Genomic DNA, 23,596 nt, shown 5'->3' on the forward strand with positions numbered 1-23,596 from the left:
GGAGGTGCAGAATAAAGTCTTCCTGGCACAGCGCGCTGTGGCACTGAGCTCAGCCAACGGGGCTCTTTGACCTCCCTAGCCTAGCTCGGGGTGACGTCCCACTTTCAGGCCCAGACCTGACCCCAGACCCTTTGTATGCCTCGGCCACGTCATCTGTAAAATGGGAGAAGAGAAGACTGCACTTTTTTCCATCCCTGGGTTTCTGAGATTGCCAGGGCCCTGAACCCCCTGATTTTAATGAACCTCATTATTTTATCAATAAACAGCCAAGGCTGCTGAGTGTTGTTTGAAACTCGCGTCCTGTTGCCGGAGTCAAGGCTTCTGCAAGACATAAGCCAATCAAATGTATTAGTCTTGTGAGGGACTGACGGGAATTCCAACTAATCAGAGGTCGCGTCTGAAAGCATTGGCGCGGAGACACTGGCTCAAAACGTTGATATAAGGCGGTAACTAACGAATGTGGGCGTCTCAGCCAATCAGCTGTCGCTATAGAATCGGAGGGAGCGCGTCAATTAGTCCAGGGCTAACCGGTGGCGAGACCGGAACAACAGGGACATCTTGCCAATCGGAAGTGCTAGGAGGCGGGGCTGCCAGTGTGTGTACAGCTACGGCGCCATGAACATTTTGCCCAAGAAGAGCTGGCACGTTCGGAACAAGGACAATGTCGCCCGTGTGCGGCGTGACGAGGCCCAGGCCAGGGAGGAGGAGAAAGAGCGTGAGCGGAGGGTACTGCTCGCTCAACAAGAGGTAAATTCCGAAAGCGGCCTGAGGGGGCTCCCGAACCGAGCGCGCAGGCGCCCCCGAAGGGGCCGGAAGTGGGGTCGGCGCGCAAGCGCATTGCGTCCTTCACAGAATTAAGTGCCGGGCGTGTGTGGAACTTAGGGAGCGTTCCCGTGTTAACACCGCTACTCGTGTTCTCCGTGAGGCTAGAGGGGTGTCTGGCACTGAGTAGGAGCTTATAAATAAAGGAACCCCTGGGCAGTTCAAGGAAACTCAGACCACTTTTTAGTTTGCCTGGAGTCTATTGAGTGCCTACTGGATGCTCGCCCCGCGCAGAACTCTTGACTTGCGAAATCCCTCAAGTACCGTTCGTTCTGTCAACTCCATTGTGCAGAGGAGTGAGATGGCTTCAGAGAGGAAGCCCGCTCCATTCTCTTCCCTCCCTCCCCCAATATCAGAGGCTATCTTGATAGCTCCGTCACCTGTTTGGTTTACACCTAGCTGTAAGTCCTATAATCTGATCCTCAGCACTGACTGGGAGGTAGTCTGGGCTTTTTAAATTCACATTTACCAGTAGAGATTGCAAATCGACTAGGGCTAGTGACTTGGAGCCCTTCCTGGAACTCAGATTGCCTGTCCTAATACATGTTTTGGCTGTATTCAGTTGTCTTTATTATGTCACCCCTCTGGTTTGCTCTTTGAAAAGTCAGCTTACAAACCCAGGCGTTACCTCATTTCCCCACCCTTTCCCCAGGCTGGACGGGTGCCTCTTCTGGGTGCCCAATGCCCTTGTTCCCTTCCCCATGGCTCTCAGCACGTTGGACTGTGATTTTCTCTGGCTGGTAGCAGACTCACGGTTCCTCTGATCACATGTCGGTTCTGAACGGTCTGCCTAGAACTTTCTTCCCCCTGCCCCCAGGCCCGCACAGAATTCCTACGGAAGAAAGCCAGGCATCGGAACTCACTACCGGAACTCGAAGCAGCAGAAGAAGGGGCCCCGAGTGGCCCTGTGGACCTGTTTCGGGAGCTGCTGGAAGAAGGGAAAGGGGTGACCAGAGGCAACAAAGAGTACGAGGAAGAAAAGCGACAGGACAAAGTAAGCTGGTGTCGCCCACTTCATCAGTGATGGGTAGAAATGAAACTAGAACCTAACCATAGCACTCAAGAAGTGTTGGTTATTGCTCTCTGGGCCCATGGGAGCTTGGAAGTGGCAGCTGAAGCCCTCCAGCTCTGAGACTGCAGGTATGGGCCCCTCAGGTCTCCAGCCTGATGTCAGGAACCTATAGGGAAGGGATTTGGGAAGTGTGAAGGAGCTTTGTAAAACTTACACTGGGTCCTGTCGCTCACCTGCCCTCAGGGATTTCCCATCAAACTCTGAACTTGCCCCCTTGCCCCCCATCACTCTGCTGCCTTGCTTGCTATTTTCACATTTTTCTTCCAAGTATCTATCTCCCCAAAGATGCCTCCCTTCGAACCCTAAAGCAGGCCCACCGTGTCTTCGCCTTCCCATGCTTTTTGTTACTGAACCTGCCATTGTAGCCCCAGTGTAGGAGCCCCACCTGTGTTGGTCTCATGACCACAGTGCCTGGCAGAGTTGGCTCATGACAGGCCCTTAACACCTGTTGGCTGGATGACTGGTTCTGCCTCCCCAGCCATGGGTGTTCCTGTTGTCCCTCCAGGGCTCACCAAGGGGAAACACGCTTGACATTCTCTTTTGTATTTCCTGCCCCCCCCCCTCAGGAAAGACAGGAGAAAGCTCTGGGCATCCTGACATACCTGGGCCAGAGTGCAGCAGAAGCTCAGACTCAGCCCCCTTGGTACCAGCTCCCCCCAGAGCGAGGCACCCCCCCGTCTGGCCCAGGACCAGATGTGAAGATCAAGAACCGCCTGGACCCTCTGCAGGAGATGCAGAAGCATTTGGGGAAGAGAAGGCACAGTGGTGATGATGGTGGTCGCAGCAGAAAGGAAAAGGAAGGGTCTCACAAACAGCGACCCAAGGAGTAAGGAGGCCCACATGGGGGCACTAGGTCGGGGACTGGCTGGGCAGACATGGTTCTCAGTGACCCTAGGGGGCCTGCCACCCCTTTAGGGAGTCTGCAAGGTCAAGCCCATTTAGCTTTTTACTTGTTCTCAAGCATGCAGTGGAGGTGTCCGGATGTGGGAAGGTGCCACTGCTCTGATGGCTAATGGGATATATGCTTGTTTTCAAGATTTCTCAGCTTTCATTTCTGATATGCTGAATGCTAACTGATGAAATCCATGACCTCAAAGCTCTCTGGGGTCCTGGGGTTTTAAGAGACCAAACAGCTTGAGAACCATGGGGTTAGAGTAAAAGCAGGTCTGTGTCCCTAGAATGCCAGACCCTCCTGAGCACACCGTTGGAGTACTGGCCAGCCTCCTTCTACAGAGGGGAAACTGAGGCCCAGGGTGTGCTCAGTGTCACACAGTTGCTTTCTTGATCTGAAGGGGCACCTGACTGGAAAGACTGGGAAAGACAGACCCCCACAGAAGGGAGCCCCAGATCCTTGCCCCTGGCACAAGGCCAGCTTCCTGGTCCCAAAGGCTTCCTGTGCTGAGGCCAGCAGCTCATCAGATGCAGGCAAGGAGTCCAGGTGGCAGCTCCTCTTGGAGGAGGCTGGGGCCTCCCAGGACTATCAGCTCGATAATCTGACTCTTCTCCCCCACAGACCCCCATCCCTGGACCAACTTCGAGCCGAACGTCATCGGCGGGAAGCTGCTGAGAGGGTGCGGGCGGAGGCCCTGCTGGCCCGGGTGCGAGGTGGGGCCCCCCTGGAGGAGCAGCCAAAAGAGGAGGCAGATGACCGGCGGAGGCGGTACAACTCTCAGTTCAACCCCCATTTGGCCCGGCGTCCCCACCGGCAGGATACCCCTCTTGCTACTGACTCCTGAGGGGTATAGTAGAGGCTGCTGCTGCCAGCCATCATATAAAACTATTTATTCATAAATATTTTCCAAAATGAAAATAGGTTTACCAAAAAATGTCCCTCACTGGGGAGGGGAGAAGGGGGCATCCCTTGCCCCCGGGGCCCCCAGGGTGGGGCTGAGAGGGAGAAAACCTCCCAGCCCCCTGCCTGCTTCCTGGGGGAGGGGGGCTGCCCCGTGGCCTGGGGCCTCCCCCCAGTCTTCCAGGGCAGGGGGATCAGCATGCGGGAGAGGGGAGGTGGAGAGAGGGGCCGGTGTCACTGGAGGTCCCGGTCCTCCAGGTAGCGGTACTCAAAGGTGAAGCCTTCCTTCTTTCGCTGGCCCCACTTCTCGTAGTCAAAGTAGATGTAGGTGCCCTGGCCAGGGGAGAAGGCGATCAGTGAGTGATGACGAGGTGGTGGTGGAGCTGGGCCAGCCAGGTCCACAGACAAGGCTGCGGGCATGCCAGGCACTAAGCCTGCAGTCTCACTCCCCCCTCTCCATGCCCTTCTCAGGTAGAAGGTCATCATGCCTGCTTTAGAGGAAACGGAGGGAAGTGCAGGGTGGTCCCCTGCTAGAGCTGAGCACCGACCCTGGGCACTTCTGCAAAGTTCTATTACTTCTCAGGATGGCTGTGGCTTTTGAGCACTGCTCAGGTGCTGAGCACGCGGTGTATGTCCTAGTGTTTAGTCTTCACAAACCCCCTGAGGCCTTTTCCCCATCCTAGAGATGGAATAGGCTGAGTCTATGGGACGGAAGTTTTCCTGGTGACAGTGGTGGTGTGGGAATTTCTGAAAGAGTGATGCCTGGAAATGTACTAACTTGGCTGGTTACTTTGGACCAAACCAGGAGGGGACAGGAAGTCTGCAGTGTCAGAGAAGACAGAGTAGGAATGGGGCTGGGTCAGCTGAAATGCTTCAAAGAACCGAGGGGAGGGAACTGAGTTCTCTGAGGACAAAGACCTTGTTTAGTACTTGGCATCAGGCAAATGTTTGGTGGAAAAAGCACTGTGGAGCCAACTAAATGGTAATTTGAAACAAAAAGACAGTACGTGCAGGGCACTTACTATGTAGCAGGCACCATCAAGTACTTACATGTTATTAACTCAGTTAGTTAATCCTCAACTGCATAAGGTGGGTCCTGTTACCCGTTTTTACAGATAGGGAAATGGAGACAGGTTCAAGTGACTTGCCCAAGGTCACCCTGCTAGAGCTGGGTTCAAACCCAGGTAGTCTCCTCTGGAGTATTTTGCGAGAAGTGGGAGGTTCTGATCAATTATTGGAACTGGAGAAAGTCATTTAAACAAGAATACCTTCTCCATTTGTATTTGCTGAGTGCTGGGGACACAGGGGAGGAGGCTGTCAAAGATCCTGTGGAGTGTGGTCTCACCCACATGCCCCACCATACCTGAGGGAGAGGCTCCCCTGCGGAAGGGGTGTTTAGGCTAGGACCAATGGGATGACTAGGAGTTGGCCAAGTGAATAATGACAATGTCCCAGACCCAGCTGGCTGAAGGAGGTGGTAAAGGGAGGAGGGACAAACCAGCATGGGAACCTCATTCCAGAGTACACAGGGCACAGGGAGGGGCCTCACCTGCTCGAACTCATCCGTGATAGTCTTGGGCTCCTCGTGCCTTTGGAACCACATCATGTACTTGGTGTGGAATCGCCATGACTGCTTCTTTAGGGCCTTGGCTGCCAGGTACTGTGCCTTAGTGCCCTGGGGGAGGAAGCGTAGAGCAGAGATCAGGGGGCCCCCCAAACTGGAAGGGGGTCGGGGACAGGGCAGGGCACCAGAGCTGACCTCAAGCCCGCCACAGACCTAGGTTGAGCTACACGCTCCAGCTGGAGCTGGGCAAGGGCACAGAACATACCAGTGCTGGTCAGAAGGAAGTGGGAAGTGCTTCCAAGGAAGCTCTGAGAAGAGGAACTAACATGCTGAGGGCCAGGCCGTTCAGGAAGTTTCCCAGGGCAGGATGAGAGTGGAGGTTATTCGTGATGCCCTGGGGTGACACAGAGGCTGGACAGTCCCTAGTGGTCTCCAGGGAGGCCTGAACTGTGCCAGTGAGCAGCCTAAAGGGACAGCCCAGACTAAACTGGGGACAGGCACCACAAGTTGGGCTACCTAGCTTTCAGCCTCCACAGCTGTGACACCCCTATACTGAAATGGGGACCGATAGGCTGTATGGGGAGGGGGCAGGACTGGGGAATGGGGTTGCGGTCCCAGTGGCCGCAGTGGGGCACCCACCTCACCCCTCCAGCCCGAGGGGGGACAGCGGCGATGGTGGTGACGCCGGGGGGGCCTGAGGCTGCCCGGGGGCCCTGCTGTACCTCCAGATAGTAGAAGATGAAGAAGAGGGTCTCAGTGGACAGGCGCTGGTAGAACTCCACGGTGTCCGAGTGTGGAGGCGGCATCTGGTGGTGGTAGGGGGGCGTCGGGCAGGGGTTCCGGGGTAGGTACTGCCTGTGGGGATCAGGAGCATTAGTGCCCGCCCCTGCCATCTCAAGGGTGGGCAGAAAGCCACCCCCTTGTCTGCCCACAGGCTCCCTGTCTCCCCACCACTCATGGATCAATGCGAGCTTCTGGGTCATCTGATCACCCCAACATTTAACTGCTCAGCCCCCACCTACTGCAGAGAGGCCCAAGTCAGTGGCCAGCAAGCATCATCTAGTCTCAGGAACAGGGAAGCAGATCCCTGGCCGCAGCATCCTCCCTCAGACTCAGGTCCTGCCCCTCCCTCTGTGTGGCCCTTACCTGATCCGCTCAGAGTCTGAGGGGTGGGGCATGTGGTGCCAGGCGGCCTCTTCCATGGCCTGCTGGTATAGCTGCTCCTTGGTGAGGGGCACAGGCCCCAGTGGACACACACCCAGCGACAACGGTATGTTCACCTCCGACAACTGGAGGGGCGGCTGAGCGGAGGCTGGAGGAGCTGCCGTGCTGCTGATGATGAGGTCTGTAGGGATGGGACAGCGGAGGCCTGGGGTGAGGCTGGGCTGGGCCAGCCCTCCTGTTGGCCCCCGCCATGCCCAGACCCTCACCTCGCTCGGTCAGGTGCAGTGTGGGCACCGCGTCCTCAATACCGGAGCTGATGGCTGCCCGCTCTGCCATGGACTTCAGAGAGCTCAGAGGTTCGGGGGCCTGGGGAGGGTAGAGGTGCCTAGCTCAGGCCTGGGCAGAGGGCTGGTGCCAGGGCAGAGGTCCCGGCTCTGACGCCTGCTATGGTGGGAAGGCAGCTAAGCCAAGGCTGCTAGTGTGACACAGTGCTTACCGTGGCACCCTAACGGGACACAACACAGAAGCGTGGACACTGGGCACTGTGTGTGGGCCCTGCTGTGCAACACCTTGTGTGCTATTGCAACTCCACAGGGTGACGCTCTGCAGAGGCAACCACACTGCAGTGTATGCAGGCGCCACTGTCCCTGTCACAGCTCGCAGCACACACACCTGTGTGTGCACCCAAACCTCCGAAGGACCCTGTCCCCGACAGCGTACAATCCAGCCTGTTCTCACTGCACCCACACACCCTCATCGTTTTTTGTCCTTTCTCCACTCAAAACCTTCCCAAGGCCCCCCATCACTCACCCCAATAGTTCTTTCCCGTTTTGAGAACCTCAAAGCTGCTCACCCTTCTCCAGAATCACGCACCTCTCAGGTCTGAGTGCTCACTGTGGGCCAGAAACTCCCAGGAGCTATGTGAGGACTACTGAGTCTCCCGGCAGTCTGTCATGTGGTGACTTCCATGCCCAGGAAGTAATAGGAGGCAGCCTAGGGCTTGGACCCTAGTCCTGCTAATGCCATTTCCAACACTGGCCATCAGAACCCCGTCCTTTCCAGCGACACCCTACCATCCAGCCTGGCAGCCGGCCTACACAGAGTGAACACCCCTTTCCTCCTCTGCTAAACCCCGTCCAGCCTTCTAACTGCCACTCTGTCATCAGAACCTCCTAAACTCCAGCACAGAGACCTTTCCTGCTCTGTCTGGGTCCCTACTGAGACACCGTCCCCAAGAGGCCTTGCAGGGCTGTGTCTGCAGGTTGAGGCAGATGCACCAGTGGGCCCCCACACCTCTGCCCCAGCCAGCGTGCTCTGCTCCCTGCACAGGAGGTAACTGGTGCATTCACTCTGCAGAATAGCCCGGAGCACACACCAGCAAGTGTCCTCTCGACTTGAGAATAGGGCAGTGAGCTGGGTAGTTTGTGTGAAGAGAGTACAATGTGTCTGTAGAGGAGAAATGGAGCTAGAGACTGAGAACTGGAGGACAGATAGCAGTGAGTACCTAGAGAGCAGGTGTTAAGGGCCACCAAAAGCCAGGGGAAGACCCAGAGAAAGGGGTGTGGGCGGTAAGGGAAGACCCAGGGAGAGAGCCAGTGACGGGTAGTGCGAGGAATAGAGGTGGGGGTGGCAGTAGTGGCCTGAAGGAGGGAACAGCGAACGGTTAGGGCAAAGATGGCAGGGGCAGGACACAGGCTCTGTACCCACCTTTATCTCCGGGGCAGTGCTGAACTGCGGAGGTCCATTGAGCAGGGTGCCACCTGCCTTGGCGTCACTGAAGCTAGGCGTTGGGGAGCTGGGAGGGTTCACAGGAAGTGGCACCAGGAGGCTGGGTGCCCCAGCGTTGTTCCCTGAGCCTGGGGCCACGCCCCCAGCACCTGCTGGGGCAGCTGCACTGGGTTCCTTCCTGAGGAGAGGACAAGGGCAGGGGGTTCAGAGGAGGGTCCCCAAGGGCAAGATGGACAAGAAGGCCTGGGTGATCAGGAGAGTCAAAACAGGGAGAAGGCCTAGCAGACCTGACCCGAGAAGGGGAAGCTGAGGGACACAGATGGGAGGGAAGGGCTCTTGGGGCAAAGGAAGAGCTGCACGGTGGGAATGAGGACTCAGGATGGTCCAGGTGGCTGAAATCCACTAGGAAATAGGCCAGTCAGCCTTCTGAAATGGTCCACGGAGGGTGTGACAGCAGGTGTTCCAACCACAACAACGGATGCCTCGGACAGATGCCCCCCTTGGGAGCCCACCCAAAGCCTGGGGATGAAGTGGCCCAAAAGCAGGCCTTTCCTATGTCCACCTAGGAGAGTAAGCTCGCTCATGGGGCGTTATCCTGAGCAATGGGGACCCGGCGGGATGGCCTGACGTGAGACCTGGAGGGTGGTTGAGGAGAGGAAGGATGACTTTGGGGTCTTTCAGTTTGAAAAGCACACAAGGAGCCACCCGATGGAGCCAGGTGGCCCTGGGGCAAGGAACAAAAAATGAGTGATGGGGGCCCAAATAGGAGCTCCTCTGGGAAAGGGGAAGTCAGAGTGCCCAAGGGGATATGTGTTTAAGTCTGAAAACAGTCGCGATTAGATGAGAAATGCTTTAGAACATTCCAAAGGGCAAAGCTGGGGGACTGGTGTAGTGTCCCAGCTGGAAAGAGGTGGGAGACAGCTCGTGGGGAAGTCCCAATGGGCAAGAGCAGGGCCCATGTCTGTGAGATATGGTGACAGTGTGGGTGGCCCCAAGCGTGTTTGTGCCAGAAGGCTGCCCATCCCCAACCCCACCGGAGGCTGGACACTCACGAGGTGTTGGGGGGTGGGTTGTGGGGGCCAGATGGGGGACCCAGAGCCTGATTGCTGGCGTTGCTGCCCCCACTGTTGCTGAGAGCCACCTCTGCTGGACTGTCTGCCACAACTGAGCTATAACCTGGGGGAAGGAAGAGGGGGTGAAAAGGGGCCAACAGTGGCTACCCCAAGACCCCCTTCCCCACCACCCCCGTGGCCCCCTGCTTACTGGTGGCGCCGTTCTGCTTGCCAGCGCCCCCACCTCCACTGCTGTTACTGCTGCTGCAGCCTCCGCCACCTCCCCCACTGGGCTGGACGCTGGGAGGCCGGGGCTGAATGGCGCTGGGCCCACTGGGGGCTGGCGGGGCCACAGCCTGGGCATAGGGGGCGGGAGTACCCGAGTTGTGGCTAGGAGCTGGGCTGGCCTTGGGGCCCAGAGCACTTGGGGGTGCTGCCGGGGCAGGGGCCCCATTGTTGCCAGGGGTGGTGCTCAGGGCAGAGGCAGCAGGCGGGGGGCCAGAAGGGTAGCTGGGCGGCACAGCTGGGGACTGAGGGTGCTGAATGCTGTGGACGGGCTTGGAGCCATTTTTGGCAGGAGACTGCAGGTGGGAAAGAGAATAGGTCAGGACTCAGTGGGCCAGCAGGTCTGCCAAGCCTCCTGCACACCCCTCCCAGGGGCCCGGGTGACCTCACTCACCCTCATGGCTTCAGTTGCCACCTTCATGCTTAAAACACTCATACATTCCCACCCCACTCCCAGCATTCCTTGTCCTGCCTGTACATCTCCCTATGATGTCCTCCCAGGCACAGGAATCTAACCCACAGCTTGGATGTAAGAGAAACCCTCTGTCCGGCGACAAGGGAGTAGGGGGAAAGACCTAAATGTCCTCAGTATAATATCAGCTGGAACCGGCCAAGAGTCTGAGAAGGAAAAAAAAGCTGAAAACTGAACAGTAATTCTAAATGTCACTTAAAGACTCACTAAAGCAACTTGTAGGATGTTAATGAGCAACACCCAGGAAACAGAGGCCAGTAGCATGCCCATGGCAAACAAATCACTCTTGCCCATCTCAGTCTGCCATCCTCTCGCCCCATAGGTACTTTGTGCTCACCACGCGGGGCTCATGGCTGACTCCTTCCTGGCACCTCATCTGCTCACCAGGGTCCCACGCCAGCCTCACCACCACCCCCCTCAGGGTTCCCCCTGGGACCAGCCCTCCCATCAGCCCACGGAGGGGTTTCAGGCCTGTCCCACTCCTGCCTAAAGATATCATCTTGAGCAGTTTCCTAAGATGCACTCCTGTCTTGGGAGGTTCGCTAGAGGAAAAGGGAAATTCTAAGTGCTTCCTCTCTCAGAAACTCATGATGTACATCACAGTGCAGCCAAGGCCCGGAGACGTCCCATGGAAAAGACACCTGTCTGATTTTTGACCTCTCAGTTTGGTTGGGCCCTTTCAGAGTGGGTGCACAGAATCTGGGCCCTCAGCCTAACAATCCAAGGTTCAGCCCCGCACACCTGGCCGAGCTCACCTCGTGACACTTCTAGCCACGACTCGCCAGTGTTACCTGCTGCTGCCTCGGCCAGGAATGTCTACCTTTCCCTGCTGGGCAAGTTTAAGTCTTCCTCTAACACCCAGGTCGATACGCCCCTGCAGAGCAGCTACTCATGACCGCCGAGGCCAGGTGGGCACCCCGGACCACCCCTGGGCAACAGCACTAGTCAGTCACCGCTCGGCCTGCCCATCGGGGCAGCAGTACTTTCTGACCTGCCTGTGTCCCCAAGTCCAACCCTGTGGCCATAATCAGGCCTCAGTAAACCTTTGAAAACCAAAAAAGGAGTAACATGCCCATTGGACCCACCTGGCTGATTTCGCTATCTGTCGAGCGTCCCCTCTTTTTGTCATCTTCAGAGTTTTCCTGAGGTGGCAGAGACACAGTCAGAAACCCGTATGACTCTAGGGCCCCAACAGACTCCAACCTCTGAACCTCTCAGAGACCTAAACTCAGTGGCCCCAGAACATTCAAGTACCCATGACCTTAATCACTGGGGAACTTACTAAAGCCCTGCTCCCCAGGGTCCTCCTCTTTTGGGAACCAGCACCACCTGCCAGCCTCCTTAGGGAGTGCAACCCCGATCCCTGCTCAGCCCCCAACTTCCATACCCAGGACCTCCATGTGCCCCCACAGGCCTCACCGTGGTACAGTTGGCAGGGCTGGGCGGGATGGGAGAGCTGGAGGTGGTGGAAGTGGGCGTGCTGCTTGACTGGTTGAAGATCTCATCCTCCATGTGACTGTGGCTGGGGGGGGAGGTGGCGACCAGCGCCTGTGCTGTGGGGGCCGGGCAGGGTGCGCTTAGCTGGCTGGGCACCCTCCTGCCTGGCCCCCACCGCCCCGTGCTGGCAGGCACCCCGGGCCTCACGAATGTCCTCGAGGTCCAGGTCGTCGTAGAGGAACTCGTTCTCCTCGAAGTCAGGATCCTGGGAGGAGTCGACGTAGTACTCGACGTCGTCCTTGATCTTGCGGATGGCGTCTACCAGGATGGAGTCGTTGTCCAGCATGCGCAGGATGGTCTCCAGCATGCGCACGTGGTAGCGGTGCTTCTCAATGTGCCGCTTCAGGCCCTCAATCCGGTCCTGCTTCTGCTGGCGAGCCCAGGGCCAGGCTCAGGGCTGCAGGGCACCCGGCTCTCCCACCCCACAGAACCCGTCCTCTGGCCTGGTCCCTCCTGGTGAGGGGCAGTGCGAAGCTGCCCGCCCGCTGGTCCCCAGATAGCCCTTCAAACCTCGAAAGGACCCAGAGGTCCGTGTCTCCCAACAACCTGGCTGTTGAGTGCACCTCACCTGACCACCCAGCTCTCCCGCTGCTTTGCCGAGCCCCCAGCAGCTGCCTCCTGGGACATAGAAACACCACCCCCCCAGTAATAATCATGACCCCCTCAAGGGAGCTTGTGGTTTATAATCAGAATCTCACCCTAGCTGTATCCCCCTAAGGAGCCCAGATTCTGAAGTCCAGCTCCTAGATTCTCCAGGTATCTACTCCTTCCCAAGGCCCCATTTCCCCTTAGAATTTGACATCTTAGTCCCCGTTCTAAATCCCTTCTCTGCAAAGACCTATTATACAGTCATGTATCACTTAATAGCAGGAGTACGCTCTGAGAAGAGCACCATTAGTGATTTCACTGTGCACATATCAGAGGCGGGCATACAAACCCATACGGTCCAGCCCACTGCACACCTGGGCTGTGTGGGGCAGCCTACTGCTCCTGGGCTACTACTGCAGCCCGCAACGCCTGTTATTGTGCTGAGTGCTATAGGCAACTGTACCACAATGGTAAGTACTTGTGTGCCTAAACATGTAAACAGAAAAAGCCCAGTAAAAATACAGTATAAAAGTGTGTGCGTGTGCACGTGCGCACTGGAGGAACACGGGGCTGTGGATAGAGGTGAGCAGACATGAGGAGGGAAGGAGGGAAGAAAAGGGGAAAGGGAAAGCAGAGGTCTCTTTCAGAGACCTAGAGAGAGAAAGCCTGAGGTGAGAAATAAAAGGGAGGGGGAGGGGAGGAGAGAGAGACCCAAGTGGAAGGAGAGCGGGACATAGGAGAGAGGAGAAATGGGGGTGAAGGGAAGTAGTGTGTGCACGCGTGTGTGAGGGTGGGTGTGGGGCAGCCTCCGTTCCTCGCATCACCACCCAGGCCCAGCTCTGGGTGGGCACAGCTGTGCTGAGCCTCCACCTCTCTTTAAACCACCCATAGCCAGCAGAGAATTCAACACCGGAGTCGGGGCCAGGCTTGCCTGTTGCCTGTCAACACCACACACTTTTTGTTTATAACCCACTATAATCTTATTGGACCACCGTTGTATACATGTGGTCCGGCATTGACTGACATGTTGTCATTGAGTGCATGACGGTATCTCCCCTCCTAGCCCCTGGTTCCCAAACCCCTGAGAGTCTCAGACACCCATCTTTGGCACATCTGCACTCCCATGCCATCCCTGCCACCCGCCAGCTTCCAGAAGACCCAGCTCTCTGTTCTAGAATCTGGGCCCTTAGCATCTGGCTTTGTTCCAGGCACTCCTTAGGCCAAATGAACCATTTCTTTGTGTCCTGCCTTGTCTGTACTCACTCTCCTTTCCTTAGGCTTTGGGGCCCTATAGGTGCTATGAGGCCACAGCTTCAGCTCCTGGAACTTCCCACCCTAGGTGTCTGTCAGGTCTCACATCTACTCTGTGACACAGGCTGAACTTTGCATCCTCCCCCTAAACTGCTCCTCTTCTTGACAAACCCACTGTTTACCCAGACACCCAGGCTGGACTCAAGACTGCCTCACCTCCTCGAGTTACCCCCCGTCAGCTGCTAAGACCTCCCGACCCTGCCTCTTGACCCCCTAATCCCAGCTGCTGGCCCTGTTTGCCTTAGGAGCCCAGACCCCACCTATCACAGGTCGCAAGAGCCAGCCTCTCCCACCCACTAGCCAGCCCATCTCCATCTTGTGAGTGTCGGGCCCCCCCCACTCACATCCTTGTCACCCTTCTTCTTGCGCGTCTGCACCGATAGTGACTCCACTTCACTCTCAAACTGGTCCACCTGCATGTTTAGGGTGTCGATGGTATTCTGGGGAAGGAGGAACGAAAGGCAGGTGGTCAGCCAGAGTCCCCTTGGATGCCTGGGGGTCAAGGGCCCCGTGGTCATTTCTTCTTCTCTGCCCAACTCACCGTGAGCCACTGGCCAACCTCCTCCTTCTCCTTCTGGGCAGGGTCCACTTTCTGTGCCAGGCCTAGGCCCTCCTTGCTGTAGGCTTTGGTTTTGGTCTCTCGCTCCACAACTTTGAACCGTTCCATTTGCTGTGGAGAGCGCAGTTGGCAGGGGGGCTCCCAGCCCATCGCCTCTCCCACCCTTGGCGTCTATGCAGAGCTCTTCCTCTTCTCAGGACCTCTGGGAACCCTCCCACCCCAGGCACCAGGCTCTGGGCTCCTACCGTCTCAATGAGCTTGCGGTTGTCTATGAGCTGCCTCTTGTCCTTGATCTCGTTGGACGCTACCCATGTCTTGATCTGGTCCCTCAGCCGCTGCAGTGGGAAAAGCAGAACAGTCCAATGGCCTCAGGACCCGGCACCGAGGCTCCAGCCCCTTCTCTCCCTGGGACCCAACAGTCCACTCTCCCCATTCCCGCTGTCCTGAGGACACAGGCGTCTGGACCCCCAGCCCCCTCACTTGAAGCTTCTTAATCTCCTTCTTTAGGTCAGCCTCATACTTTTCTTTCTGGTTCGCGTTCGCTGCATTGTGGAGCTGAGGGATGGAAAATCCAGGAGTCAGTGTGGGGCTGCCTGCCCTAGTGCCCATTTGTCTTTTGTGTGCTGGGGACTCTGGGAACACCACCCCCCAATCCATCTCAGAGCTGCTTCTCTGAGGTCCTTAGCATCCCTTCTCCCTGGTTGAAACCTAGAAACCCTGAACCTCTTCCTGTGCTCTCCTCCCTGGAGACCCGGATTTTAGTGCCCAAACCCAGTACCTTCTGCCAAATATCTTCAAACTGCTCGACGCCCTCGGACACCTTCTTGAGGCAGCGATCAATCTCACCTGGGGAGGGAGGAAGGCAGTTAGCATCCTGCCGAGGCAGCAGGCACCCAGGGAGTTCCGAGGAGAGCGAGCACGTGGCCCCACAGGCAGCGGGCATTCACCGAGTACCTTGGAGTTTGCGCTTGTCCGCCATCTTCCCTGCCCTACAGGTGCACTCTCTTCATACTCTCTTGGAGACGGACACTGCTGAGAGAGATCGGGAAGGAATACACATTTATTCCCTGGCTGGTCCAAACCCAGAGACATTTACGAGGCTGGGAATAGTGAGATGCATAGGACGGTAAAGGGAAGACAACTTTACTATTTGATGACAAGGACCTGGCCCATGAGAACACTCTGGAAGTTTGCTGAAATAAGGAAACAGACTTTTTTAGTACCTCGGACACAAGAAACAGGAAATTCCTAGAGCATGGAGTACCTTCTCCCCAGGTGACACTTAAAAATGGATTTTCCAAAGCAGGAAAAAGTCACATAGCACACGCAGCACACAGCTGATTACTAGGGATGAAGGTGTGCAACCTGGAGACCTCACTTCCCACCAAGGGTTTGGGGACACAGGTGACTAGATCCTAACACCAGGAGGGGTTGTTACTCTCAGACAAATTAGGAGACAAATGGCAGGTGCACCTCATGGAGAAGAGCCTGATACTGTGTGTATGAGCCATAAGGGACAAGGGGAGGTGGGGGCACAGGGACACCTGTAACCATGAAAAGTTGAACCCACCCATACTGACAGGGCTGGGTCCCAAGTAGAAGAGAGCCTTAGGATGTGAAGATGTTTATCCCAGAGCAGAATCCTAAACGAAGGGAGATAATGCTCCTAACCCCAAGAGGCTGATGCCAAGAAGGGTTGGAGGTTTGGAGGCAGACAGCATGACTCAAGAGAGCTCTGGGAGGAGAGAACTCTTGGGCAGATGAGAGGGTGAAAGGGGACCTTCGCTGTGAGGAAGCTATCTGTACCCATGAAGGAATTACATATCAAAGCAGTGGTAATGTAGACTCAAGGAAACACTCAGGGAAACACAAACCATCAGGGCAAGAGCCCAAAACTTAGAGAGGGGCCTCTTCACCTAAAGGAAGTTACATGCGACCCAGAGGGAAGCAAGGTCCAAGGGGAGTCACCAGGAGTTTTTGCTGGGGGGGGGGGGCAACCAGGGGAGATCCGGAGCTTTGGAAGGGAGGGTTATGCCAAGAGGACTCCTGCGCTGCCAGAGGTCGTCCCCCAGAGACGGGGCCTCTACTGGAAAGCACGGCTCCGGTGAGGGAGCTCCCACTCTATAGGCCCAAGGCAGGGTGCCCCAGAGCAGCCCCAGCTGCCAAGAGAGAAAGAGCCCTTCAAAGAGGACTAAGCCTCTCACGGGGAGGAGAACGTCTCAAGAACAGTCCTGTCCAACAGAACTTTCTGCAATGACAGAAATGTTCTGCATCTGCAACACTGAACACTGGAAATGTGGCGAGGGCAATGGAAAAAAGGAATTTTTCATTTCTATTTTTGCTAGTTAAAATTTAAATCACACATGGCTAGTAGCTACTGGTGGGACAGTGTACCAGCGCACACTTTGAACCCGAGGCCCATAAATACAAGGCAGGTTCCTCCACCTCAGGGAGGCTGTACTGGTCCCTCCATAGAGACCCGTTCTGCATGGTGGCAGGTGGGTGTGGCACCTCAGATTTGAGCGTAAATCTCTTCTGCAATGGGCAAAGCGAAGACTAACTGGCAACACCCTAAGCCCACAGCCAGCTGACACACCAAGGTGGGGCCCAAGCCACACCGAAGGAACATCCCTGCTCCAGAAAGGCAAAGCAGCCAGAAAAGGGCCCCAGGAGATAGTTGCACAGAGGGGACACAAACCATAAAGCACACACGACGGCCTGTACCCCAACACTGAGGTTGCAGGGATGAGTCTTAGCGCCAACACCCCGACCCAGAAAAGGCTCTTACTGCCCGGGGGTGGGATGGGGAAACAGGAATACTACACAAGACCGTGAGCTCCCTGCCTCCGCCCCTGGAGCCCACAGCAGGAGCAGGGGCTCCAGCCTAGAGGGAGACATCACCAGTATATGCCCCTAAACAAGGCACTGCACACCTTAGGTAGGGGATGCCCTCTCTGAGTCCCCACACTGAGGGGTCGGGACATCTGGCCCAGAGATGGGGACTGATTGGCAGCAAGAAGTCCTGAAGGAGTCAGAAGCAAGGTGCCAGGGGAACAAGAGCCCTAGCCCGGGGAGGATACCACCTGACCTGGGAGGTAGCTCCTCCAGAGAAGGCCGGGTAACACAGGCCCAAGGTACTTGCGCCCTAGAGGTCAGGCATCACAGTGGGCAGGGGCCTCCACCAGAGGAGACAACAACCCCCCTCCAGAGAAAACCCCACATGGAGAGGGTACCCGTACCTTAGATTCCCCCAGCAAAGGACCAGAGAGAAAGGGAGCTGGAGCTTGAGCCTTGAAGTGGATATACCACCACAGAAGAGCCCCGCCACTCTTAGGTATCCACCGACACCCTCCAGGGGAGGTGACCAAGGCAGCGGGCCCACACCCAGACATGGGAGCAGCTTAGGCACAGAAGAAGTCTGTGCTCTCACGGCGAGGAGTCTAGTGGGAGTCTTGGCCCAGAAGATTTAACCCAAAGTTCTTTGTGCAAGAGGAAGGCACATCCCCACAAGTAAGGAGCCTACACTGGGATGTGTGAGGCGAGCAGTGTGCCAGACTCACAGGAGCAAATAGCCATAAAACAAGGGGCCCAAACTAATAAAGAAGAGTCCCCAAAACTTCACCTCAGGAGAGATGACACTGTCACACAAAGGCCTGATGAGTATGGCAGGAGGAGCAGGAGGCCGCGTCCTGGGCAACTAAACCAAGTGGTCCCTAATCCTGGGGGCTGTCACGTGCCCAAACAGAAAGACCTTATACGACGGGGCGAGGCATCCTGGCCAACTGGGAAGTGATGCTGGATGCCAAGCCTTAACCCGGGAGGCCACAGCCACCACCACACAGGATCTGAGCCTCTGGAAGGCGGATGTGTTAGGTCCTGGAGCAGAGGTAGCTATCTCCCCACTGGGAGCCCAATACCAGGAGTTGGGGACTGGGAATTCACAAGAGTCCTAGAGAAGGTGACAACAGTGGGGTTTCTCCCTCAAGTCTCAGGCAACTTCCCCCCCCCCCCCCCCCCCCAGAGCAAGGAACCTGCGCCTCAGGAGAGGACAGAAGCACTAGTCCTGAGAACCTGCATCTGAGGGGGTCTTTAGCCTTGCAGCAGGGACACACATGGAGGGGCCAATACCAAGGAAGGCAGGGACCTTACTCCCAGGGGAGGCAATGCCAAGGTTTCTTACCCTGGAGAAAAGCACAGCCCTGGCCTCCAAAGCCCACACCTCATAGCATAGGAACCTCAGCCCTAGGAAGCCTTATTCTCCTGGGGGTCCCAGCAGGGTGGGTGTGAGCCCTGGCTCTATAAATTCTGACACCAAGAGGGCTCTTCAATGCTGGAAAGCGTATGTGTCCAGTGAGGGCCCTAACACAAACACTGAGAGAGACAGGTCCTTGCCTCCTGGAAAGACTACACTCTGATTAAAGGATTGATGTGAATGAGGTTAGAAGCCTCAGACACTGGGAAGTGACAGCCTACATGGTGAGGGAAGTAGAGGAAGGTGTCAAAAGGGCAGGAGCATTAACTAACCTTGGGGAAAGAGACAGCCACTGAACTGACAAGCAGGCACTACTTAGAAGGGGCACCTGCACTGCCCACAACAGGAGGTTGTCAACAACGGAGAAAGCGGGAACTCAGGAGGTACCCCCGAGACAGGACCAGGTATCTTGGACCTAAGGGAGCTAAACAGCCCTACCATACAGACCCATAGGTGGGAGTGACAGCATGAGGAACCCACACTGGAAACAGCCAGTCTGGATCCAAGGGAGCTCCCAGCCACAAAGCCAGAGGCTGACACCCAGACCAAAGGGTAACTGCTGAGGCAGGGAGCAGGTAACACTGAGGTCGGTCCTGACTCTCCCAGAAAAGTAACACTGGAGTCAGTACTGACGCCCCCAGAAGAGATAGGTCAGGGCTGTGGCAGCCTCACACCTCGAGGTCTTTTTACTATGAGGGGAGTGATACATACGAAGTGCTGAAAACTCTGTATGAGGCTGCAACTGACGGATCAGCGTCCTCACTCCAGGGGGTCATTCCCACCTCATCTCGGAAATGAAGAGGTGGCACCCATGCTGGGAGGGCTTGGCCCTGGAAGGGGTGACCCCGCCCGCACTGAGGTCCCCTGTCCTGGGGGGCTCGCAGCCCCTCACCCATGTGAAGGCGGCAGCCCCGCCCAGAGGCCGCCCCCCACAGAAGGGACTGCTGCGAGATCGCGGACACCTGAGCTTCGGGGCGCCTGCATCCACAAGGCGAGGAGCCAACGCCGACGCGGAGGAGGCGGCACCTCGCACCCCGCGGGGCCCGACGCGGACACCACGCGGGGCCGGGGTCGCGGGCCGACCCCCGGGCGACACCGAAGAGCGCGGAGGAGGGAGCGGGAGCCGCGGGAGGAGGGTCCCGCGCACAGCCAGGACGGCGGACGCCGGGGCCGCCCTGCCGGGAGCCAGAACCGCACCGGGGGCTGGGGGCGCCCAGCAGGGTCGGGGGCGGCCATGTCGCGACAGGCGGTGGTGTCGCAGGGGCTGGGGCGGCAGGGAAGGCGGTCGACGGCGCCTCGGGGAGGAGGGGAAGGGGTCTGGCCCAGTCGAGCCTGACGCTCTCACCACAGGAGCTGGCGCCGCCGCTGAGGAGCGTATCGCGATAGGCGGGGGAGGCGAGCGCCCGCCGCCTTTTTCTCGCGCCCCGGGCCCGGGCGCTATCGCGATAGCGGCGCGAAGCGGAAGTGGGGTAGGGGTAAGTGGGCCCGGGGTTGTTCTGACGACGGGGTCGGGGCTCAAGGGAGGCCGCGGCGTCTGCCGATGGCTCCGCGGAAGCTGACGGGCCCGGTCCAAGATGGCGGCGGCGGAGGAAGCCTCCCCTCCTCTCTTCTCGTCTCTGGCGCCGACCCGCCCCCGAGCCCTAAATATAGGCCTATCATTGCTCCTGCCGCACGTCGCTCTTGCCCCTCGAGCGCGCCCTATTGGTCCTTGTCACGGATGGGGCCGGCCTCCCCTCGCTGATTGGGCAGCTTCTCCAAGGCGCGGCGTTCGATTGGCCTCCCTCGCAGGTTGCTAGGATTGGCTCAGGTTTTCTACACCGCTCCTCCTGCTCCTCCCGCCTCAAGGCACAACACGCCAGCGCGAGGGCCCGTGCGTCAATCAAGAGGCCTGTGTCGTGCTGATTGGATGTATCCGCCTCCCTCTCCTAAGCCAATTGGCCGCAGGGAGGAGTTAGTCTGATCAGGGGAGGGAAGTCGTCCGTCAGTTTAAAGCTGTTTTTAATTGGTTGTGGGTGAATATTCTTCCCTGAAGCCATTGGTTGCTCCTGGAAGTGGGTGAGGAAAGCGGAGGAAAGCGTGGAGAGTGGGCGTTAAAGACCGCGTACCTAATGGGAGACGAGGCAGTTGCCTTTAAAGTAGGGGCCGAGCTGAAGTAATCTGCCAATCAAAACAGTCCCTAGGCCTGGCTGGCCACGGGGTAGTAGCTGGGCAAGAGGGTCCACCCCTTTCTCTCGTTGGCACTCACTGTCATCACTCATCCTAGCTTGTCCAATAGCGTAGCGAGTGGGCAGTACCCACTCCTAAAGCGTGTGAAACGGCATTAGCAGGCTGGCTTGGGAACTGGCGCATCCTTCGGCATCCTTCGAGTGCCGGCCAGGCAGGCTGGTCTCTGTCATTCAGCTGCATAGTCTTCCTCCGAGTGCCTGTGTTTGGCAGATCTCTGAGACTCAGTCCTTGCTGAAGGAAGGCGGGAAGGACGCAGGAGACAGTACCCCAAGTCACTGGCACCACGCATAGCTGAATTAATTGGGAAGCGCCACGGAGGCATGGAGTTTTTGTCTTGCCTATGATGGCTACGTAGCTGTGGGACAGTAACTCTCCTCTACATCTCTGTTTCCTCGGTGTCGTAAGGATGCTGCAGAAGGTACAGATGAGATTACACTTACCTTCCCAGGGTTCCCTCCTAACGTCTAGTCTTTCATATCTCAGCTCCATGTTCTTCTGGGGGGATGGCGGGGGACTTCCTTCACATTCCGTGCAGAGTGCTCTGTGAGCCCTGTTCATTTGGACTGATTTCTGCACGTATGCCATCATTTTCATAATTATTTGAGTCTGTCCCTCCGGGTTTTGCATCCCCAGGAAGCAGAGTAACCCCTTTGCTGAATGAAGGAATGCAAGGAATGACTTCTGGTTGACTTGCTAAGCACGGGTGCTTTCATGAACCTTGGGCCATGAACCTCAAGGCATTGTCCAACTCCTCTACTGGAGGAACGTCAGATAAACCCAAGGGGGATGCAAGTAAGAACTGATAGGAATCGCAGTAGGGAAGGGCGGGAAGAATGCTTGTAAAAGTTCAATGTTCCTAGGCCCACACAGGCCTGGGGAGTGAAACCCAGAGATTGTACTTGTACAAACATCCCTGTGCTCATTAAAGCTTGAGGGATATTGATCTAGAGCAGGGGTCCGCAAACTTGAGACGGAAGAGCCGCCAGGGGTCAGCAAACTGTGGCTCGCGAGCCTCTGAAGTAAAATTGAAAATAAAACTATCATAGTTTCATTTATAAAAATTTTAAAGGATATTATTTCACGTAATGGTGATTTCATTTGTTTCATAGGTCTCGCAAAACTTTTAAAATTGTTTTTAAATTGTTGTGAGGGACAGGATTGGCTTTCCCAGGGGTTGGCAAACTTTTGAGATGGAACGTACCCAGAGCTGCATGTGGCTCCCAAGTCACAGTTTGCCAAACCCTGATCTAGAGCTTTGCTCTTCCAAGGGTGGACCCTGGACAGGACAGTGCCTCTCACTTTCCAGGAACAGTTGGGAGTTGGTTAAAATGCAGATTCTGATTTAGGAAGTCCCATATTCTGCTTTTCTCACAAGTTCCCAAGACCGGAGGGTCCACAGTTCACACTTTGAGTAGTAAGGATCCAAAGCACTGGTTCTCAAACTTGGCTGCACATTAGAATCACCTGGGTGGCTTCAAAAAAACAATCCAGATACTTAGACCAATGAAGTCAGTATTTGTGGGGATGGGAACCAGATAGCGGTAATTTTTTCAACTCCTGAGATGATTCCAACATGCAGCTAATCTGATACATAGGATTTTCTAGTGATGGTTTTCATATGGTCCCTGGACCAGCAGCATAAACATCACCCAGGAACTTAGAAATGCAGTTTTGAGCCCCCATAGACCAAAGGAATCAGAAATTCTGGGCCCAGCAGCCCCTGTTCTAATAAGCCTTCCAGATAATTCTGAGGCATATTAAACTTCAAGGATCTTTGTTATAAGTGTACACAGGATGGCAGGACCAGGTGACAGATTCTTTCCTGAGATCCCCCCATCCCCATTAGATTCACTCTGGCCAGGAGAGATGGGGATGCTGAGGAACTGTGCTTAGAGGGCCCTGCCCTGGCACCCCTAAGCAGAGGTCAGCAAAGGCTGTCTGTCACTTTACACAGGGCTGATCTAAAGGCTCAGTGATAAACTTGAAGAAATAGTCATGTGACCTGAGAGACTTTGGCCATTAGAAGTAAGCTCCCAGGTGTCCAGACTCTGACCTAAGGAGGAGACAGATTCAGAGAGCCAGTGGGGTCCAGAGACAGAGCCCTGGGCTGAGGGAGAGACTGGGGTCCAGGAACACACATGGGGCCCTGAGTGGAGACAGGCAAAGCCCAGAGAGGAACAGAAAAAGTGAGATCTCAGACCAGACCCAGGGATGCGCTGGACAGTGGGAGATGGGCAGAGACAGGCAGCACCACCTTCCTGCAGGGCTGGTTCCTGCCTGTGCACCTACCTCCTGGGTAATGTGGGGGTTCAGAACGAGCCACCCCAGTATGTGCCTCAGTGGTATCAATTGAGACTCAAGAGAAACTTCTCCCCCTCCCCTACTAGAGGAATTTGAATTAGGAGCCATGCCCATCATAAGATTATCAGTGATAACGTGTTAAGTTTGGTTCTTTTCTCATTAATATGTCTCATGTCTATTTGATTATTAGACCAGTCGAAAGAACCTTGAGGGTAGAAGAAAGCTTCTTCCTCCACCACAGTAACTGGGAGGGGTAAGGGACCAGGCCTCCTCCTTGGTGTCACTGTGAAGCCCAGCTTGGGTCACAGGGCAGATAGGGCTGGGGGCAGCACTCTCCCTGAATTGGCCCTTGCAGGGTAACGGAGGTCTCAGGCCACGTGCCCGGACCAGACAGCGTTTCTCCCCACCATGTAGTCCATGTACCCCCTTAGCCTGCACCTTTGAGCCAAAGTGGAGGCCTTGGCTGGACCCACTTCCCGAGATAGACTAGGGGTTCCTCTTGCATATCTGGCAGAAGCGTTTATAGCAGTAAGTGAGCTGCACGTGAGTTGGGCTTGGCACAGCACGGGGGAACACCCAGCAAACACTGGATGGAAATAACAAGTGCAGTTGGGGGCCCAGTGCTCAGCACCCCCGGGCATCTTGTGGTGAGTGTGGAGGCCACTTGCTCATGGTCACCCAGGTCGGCCTGCCTTGAAAGCCAGGGCTTTCAGCAGACACATCACTTGGGTGTCAAAAACGACTGATGTTCCTCGTTCCTCGGAGGAGTCTGGGGGTGGAGAGGGTGTTCCTCTTCCTGGGACCCCTTGACAAGGAAGTGACGGGCCCCGGATCCGCCACCCCCAATCGGGAACCCACGCTCTGTCTCCCAAACCTGGAAGCTGACTCCTCCAGTCATCCAGGTGTCTGAC

General features: G+C 56.4%; 2 protein-coding genes across 6 annotated transcripts; one reads left to right on the forward strand and one right to left on the reverse strand.

Annotated features, from left to right (window-relative positions):
• Window positions 1-6: 6 nt before the first annotated feature.
• LENG1 (leukocyte receptor cluster member 1) lies at window positions 7-3,704 on the forward strand. Its single transcript, XM_019625798.1, has 4 exons — window positions 7-747; window positions 1,640-1,816; window positions 2,461-2,720; window positions 3,408-3,704. Exons 1-4 carry the CDS (start codon window positions 616-618, stop codon window positions 3,628-3,630), a joined length of 792 nt encoding a protein of 263 aa, XP_019481343.1. The 5' UTR covers window positions 7-615; the 3' UTR covers window positions 3,631-3,704.
• On the reverse strand, window positions 3,639-19,771 carry CNOT3 (CCR4-NOT transcription complex subunit 3). 5 transcript variants are annotated; one of them, XM_019625793.1, is made up of 18 exons: window positions 19,504-19,771; window positions 14,861-14,935; window positions 14,685-14,752; window positions 14,387-14,461; window positions 14,152-14,241; window positions 13,889-14,017; window positions 13,692-13,787; window positions 11,596-11,815; window positions 11,371-11,504; window positions 11,037-11,093; window positions 9,406-9,775; window positions 9,195-9,318; window positions 8,122-8,320; window positions 6,681-6,780; window positions 6,397-6,595; window positions 5,973-6,105; window positions 5,236-5,361; window positions 3,639-4,019 (listed from the first exon to the last, which is right to left on the reverse strand). In XM_019625793.1, exons 2-18 carry the CDS (start codon window positions 14,883-14,885, stop codon window positions 3,921-3,923), a joined length of 2,244 nt encoding a protein of 747 aa, XP_019481338.1. In that variant the 5' UTR covers window positions 14,886-14,935; window positions 19,504-19,771; the 3' UTR covers window positions 3,639-3,920. The 5 variants fall into 5 exon arrangements, with proteins under 5 accessions (XP_019481338.1, XP_019481336.1, XP_019481335.1 ...); XM_019625791.1 differs by having other exon boundaries at window positions 3,662-4,019; window positions 11,596-11,818; window positions 19,504-19,770; XM_019625790.1 differs by having other exon boundaries at window positions 3,662-4,019; window positions 11,596-11,818; window positions 14,861-14,938; window positions 19,504-19,770.
• Window positions 19,772-23,596: the final 3,825 nt, after the last annotated feature.

This window comes from Hipposideros armiger, unplaced genomic scaffold (genome assembly GCF_001890085.2).
Source record: "Hipposideros armiger isolate ML-2016 unplaced genomic scaffold, ASM189008v1 scaffold_639, whole genome shotgun sequence".
NCBI lineage: Eukaryota > Metazoa > Chordata > Mammalia > Chiroptera > Hipposideridae > Hipposideros > Hipposideros armiger.

What these genes read in the sequence shown, in the direction of transcription:
- LENG1 (XM_019625798.1), top strand. Translation starts at nt 616, where the DNA reads ATGAACATTTTGCCCAAGAAGAGCTGGCACGTTCGGAACAAGGACAAT. An exon ending in TACTGCTCGCTCAACAAGAG is followed by an intron (nt 748 to 1,639) that starts GTAAATTCCGAA and finishes CCCTGCCCCCAG; the next exon opens with GCCCGCACAGAATTCCTACG. An exon ending in CACAAACAGCGACCCAAGGA is followed by an intron (nt 2,721 to 3,407) that starts GTAAGGAGGCCC and finishes TCTCCCCCACAG; the next exon opens with ACCCCCATCCCTGGACCAAC.
- CNOT3 (XM_019625791.1), bottom strand. Translation starts at nt 14,885, where the DNA reads ATGGCGGACAAGCGCAAACTCCAAG. An exon ending in AGAAGAAGGGTGACAAGGAT is followed by an intron (nt 11,819 to 13,691) that starts GTGAGTGGGGGG and finishes TGGGCTCGCCAG; the next exon opens with CAGAAGCAGGACCGGATTGA. An exon ending in TCAGACTCTGAGCGGATCAG is followed by an intron (nt 6,106 to 6,396) that starts GTAAGGGCCACA and finishes TGATCCCCACAG; the next exon opens with GCAGTACCTACCCCGGAACC.